The 5134-nt window shown below is 20.3% G+C and overlaps 1 protein-coding gene across 1 annotated transcript; it reads left to right on the forward strand.

The window, feature by feature from the left end:
* Positions 1–2895: 2895 nt before the first annotated feature.
* LOC128955801 (G-protein coupled receptor 83-like) lies at positions 2896–3828 on the forward strand. Its single transcript, XM_054301477.1, has one exon. It carries the CDS (start codon positions 2896–2898, stop codon positions 3826–3828), a length of 933 nt encoding a protein of 310 aa, XP_054157452.1.
* Positions 3829–5134: the final 1306 nt, after the last annotated feature.

Raw genomic sequence — 5134 nt, forward strand, 5'->3', positions numbered from 1 at the left:
TATTTTTTATAAATTTTAATACAAATACATGWATATTTARTTAMAATAKTTAATAAAATTWATAWTATGAATAAAATTTAATTCAATTAAAAACWATTTTTTAACAAAGTTTTTARAKCAATAATTACTGTATWTATACTGAAATATTATAGCTATTATWATTATAAAATAATGATCATTTTTGTTGTATAAAAAACAAACAGCATATTGWATTATATAGTAAATCCTTTTTGTGGTATATCATTAGCACTTGTATTGTTTTATGAATAAAACATATTTCTATATTTAAATGATAAAAGTAGTTTTTCTACAGTAATAATATATCAATAATATGTAAATATATTATTATACAGTATATCTTTGCTCACTACTACTASTATATTACAATATAATAATATAATATAGAAGTACTATATAATGTGATATTCTATATATATATATATTATACTGTACTTTAATAAATTATATTAATATTCATGATTTATTTGAAGTCTAATGAAACTAATTAATTTACTAAAATTTACTTAAATCAATATGAAATATAAATATTTTATAATTAACTTACTTTTAGTTAGATCTATATAGGATTAGCAAAACYATAATTTTWAGGCCTATAATTAATTATATGCAAATATACTGTATCTATAACTATATTTTAATAAATATATTCGAAAATTATAAATTTATTTTTATTTATTTTTAGCATTAATATTATACTTTAATTTATTTTTAATTTTTTCTGAWCAATTTATAATTTGATATTTTATATAATATTTGATACTGAATTTATAATTTAATATAATTTATAATTATAAARTTTTTAAAATATACTATAATTRCTATAAATGTGAAGAATACTTAATTTTTTATCAATAATATATTTTTTAAATACAAATCTATAGTTTTGTATTAATACTGTTTGTAATAAAAATAAATACATTGAACATCTGTCGCATACAATCYAAGAAAATACAAACCAATGAGGAAATTGGGGTTAAATTATTATTATAATAAAGAGAGTAAAACATTATCTAAGATTTATCATTGAATCAAATAACCTAAAAATAATGTAAAAATTAATATAATGTTARATATAATAAATTATTTTTTTACGAACTCCTGAAAGAGGTYTGTATCTGAATTCTATATGTCATTACGTCCACAGATTTTTTTTTAAAATTTTGATTTCAGATTTGAATTAAGTATCAAAAATAAGGGATCAGTATATCTCTTAAGAAACAAAGAGAAAATGRCGGCCAAATTRCATAAAAAATAATGAGTTAAAAAGTTTAAAGTTTATAYTTGAATAAAACATCAAAAATAAKATACAGGGAATTAACATAAAWTTTTYTATATCTTCAGGAAAATGGAGATTGAAATAATTWTTTTAAGTTAAAATTTATGGTAAGCATAATAATTTTTTTAAGTAATTTGAAATAAAGCCTATMAAAAATAAAGCTGATCTTATTTTGTCATRCTGATTCATTTAATACAGCAATTTATAAAAATAAATTATAATTAAATTTRGATAATAAGGAGTTTATATGAAAATGCTTTCTAGCATTCTCAACTGGTTTATAATATAATTATAAATAATAATAAATAAAATAAGACTAATAATAAAAATCTGTTACATTCTCTAACAATTAAGACAATTAGACAAAAAGTGGGTTTTTTTTGAAGATTTATAATTAAAATACATAAATGTTGTTAAAATTAATTCTAATTCAATTGACTAATCATTGTTTAATAGTCTRGACGAAGGTTTATTCAACCATACATTTAAAGTARTTTTTGTATATTTAATGACAAGTAATATCATTAAAAATTTGTATATACAGTATATAAAAATACGGTAATAATATCCAATTTGCGCATATGTTTGTACAGAAAACTCATACCCAACACATACACTCACTCACATACCGACACATCACACACACACACTCACTCATAGACACCGAACTTGTATACCAGTGCTCTTCAAATCTTTACTTTTTTACTGTATATATAAAACACACACTCTTTCAACAAACTATTTATACTATAAAAGATGTGATACTATAACAACTATTTATCCGTATTTACTCTAATAAGTTGCTATGAATTGAAAGCTTATATAATATACATTTAAATTATTTTCAGTCAATTTAAGTTTATATGTTTTATTGATAAATTGAAAATAAGATATCTTTTTTTATATATGAACTAAAGTGTATAATGTATTGTAAATATTTTTGTTAAATGAAATTTTTTTGTATGTTACTATGGATTAAATTATATATCATTATATATATATATATATACTTATTATAMACTGCAATAAATTTAGATGTTTCAATTTTCTAAGATTAATCTCAATAACAAAAAAAACATTAACACTAATAATAATAAAATTAAAATTTCTTTTGTGATTGTCTAATAAWATACGAGATTTATTCAAATATAAATTATTTTATTATTATTATTATATATATACATTATATACAATATATAATGTATTAAATTAGCTCACGTATATTGTGAAGCTTTAATTTATTTTTATTCAACTTACTAAACTACTCACGTAAAATATCATTATAATATTAACAATATTGTGAAACTTTTATTGTTATTTTTTTTAATAAATATATTTCTCTGTAAATTATTCATGGAAAAAGATTTACATAATAATTATTTTTATTTTTTAAATTACAATTAATCTTTTTAAAGATATTTTTACATGTATTATAAAAAATAGATTATATTATTCATATCAATAATAATAATAATAATAACAAGCAATACTWAGAATTTATTATCAAAACTAATACTAATACTAATAATATTATTACAATTTTATTASCAAAAAATAATAMTAATTATCTYTMATTAAAATAAACATCAAACAAAACAATGGATCATCAATTTCTATCGACAATTGGCGATAACTATACAATGAATATATTTTTGAATAATTTGAAAACATTGACCACCGATGAAGATGACGAACAAACCAGAAATATATTGTTAATTAGTTCCTATACACTGATTGTCATAATATCACTGATCGGTAATCTAATGGTATGTAAAGTCTTGTCTGGCAAAAGCCGACAAAACTCGTTGACCACAACCAACCAATTGATAGCCAATTTGGCGGTCAGTGATCTGTTGATGACCWCAMTGAACATACCGTTCAATATCGCCCGTTTCGTATTGGATAACTGGCCATTCGGTGAAACACTGTGTCTATTAGTACCGTTCATACAGTCCGTATCGGTTCACTGTTCATCAATAACWATGATGTTTATAGCCGTTGAACGATACAAAAGTATTATACATAACCAACATTTGGCCGATCGTTGCTGTTGTCGATGGTTATCGTGTGGCAGYATATTGTTTATCATATGGCTATTGGCCGCTGTCTTTTCCATACCGCACGGCATTTTCAATCGTGTCATAGTTATCGGTGATCCAGACATTGGCCAACTGGTTCGTTGTCGGGTTGAATAYCCGGAACCACACCAACAGTTTCGCCAGAGGCTGACATTGATATCGTTTCTCAGTCAATATCTATTACCAATACTATTGACGTGTGTCTGCTATTTRAGGATCAGTTGTTTTTTGTGGCGCAAGAAAACTGTCGGCAATTTGAATGAAAATCAACGAAATAATCACATGAGACGTAAACTACAGAGGATTAAAATGTTAATAATGGTTGTACTGGTATTTGCCACGTGTTGGCTACCGCTTAATATATTTCATTTGCTAACCGACTACGAGCTCATCACTTATAACTCGTATTTATTTTTCATAACACATTGGTTTGCAATGTCCAGTGTCTGGTAAGTTATATAAAARWTTTTTTATAAATAAATGATTCAWTAATTATATTTATTATTTTTCTTATAAAAATAAACTTAGATAAAAGCTTTTTTTATTACTATCRGTTTAATATAAAATACATTATTAAAGTATCTAAAGTATAATAATTGGTCTATTTTATAAAAGTAAAAARATATATTAATTTSAATTATAATATTATAYAATATCTCAAAAATTGAATTGAATTTATTATTTTTMTAMTAAAGTTATATATTAATACCTTAGTATAAAAATAATAAATTTAATTTAATATAYMATAAGTTAGAAATAAATAAATTCTATTAAGTTAATTTTTTTATTAATTTAATTTTTTTAAGCACTAAAATTTAATTTTTCTAATAACAATACTAATACAATTTTCTAAGTTATTTCTATGTGTTTTTACTTAAAAATATTTTTAAGTGATGYTATCAAAATATATTATACACTTAAATTAAAAAGTTATAAATAGATTTATATAAGTTATACTTTTAGATTTCAAAATTTGAAATTTTTAACATATATTTAAGTAGATTGATCTAGTTCAAGTACTGTATTTTTGAACTTTATTTTTTAAAAAATATCAATATAATATAGTMRRATCTTATGAAWTATTTTTTCAAAAATATTTATTTATTWTTTGACATAACAAATTATAGTATATTTTTGWGATTAGTATTGATATATTCATAGCTCAACAAAAATTTTAAGAATAATAAACATTTATTTGAAAAAATTAGTACTTATTTTTTGTAAAAAATAATATAAAATATTATAATATATATATATATTTATATATATATATATATATTTAAATAATGCATTTGAGATGCATTATTATTATTGTTGTTGTTTCAATGGCTTCATKGTAAAATGCTTTATGAATAYTAATACTAATAATAATAGTAATACAAAAATAATATTAGCTAAAGTAAGTAAATATAAATTACATAAAAAACYTTTGACATAAAAAAGTATCAAATATTGATTTAGTTTTGTAAGTATGCAATTATTTTAGYAGAAAAAATGTAAATATTTTGTGTTATATAACGTATTAACTTTTATCAGAAAATTTTTAWWTCATTTGTTTCATATTTCTGTTTACTATAGAAATGTAATATTAGTGTTATATAGATCTTTAATATAAAAAARCATTAATAATACATAACATATTGTTATTATTCATCTTAAATATTGCSAAAACAAATATTTTAGTAAAATGTCAGATACAATGATTTAAAAATAAGTAAATAAAATTGMTAATGACATAAACATAAAATACTTTATAATA

Source organism: Oppia nitens, unplaced genomic scaffold (genome assembly GCF_028296485.1).
Source record: "Oppia nitens isolate AA-2021 unplaced genomic scaffold, nextdenovo-longstitch-racon4-pilon3 scaffold2_pilon_pilon_pilon, whole genome shotgun sequence".
In the NCBI taxonomy this organism is placed as follows: Eukaryota; Metazoa; Arthropoda; class Arachnida; order Sarcoptiformes; family Oppiidae; genus Oppia; species Oppia nitens.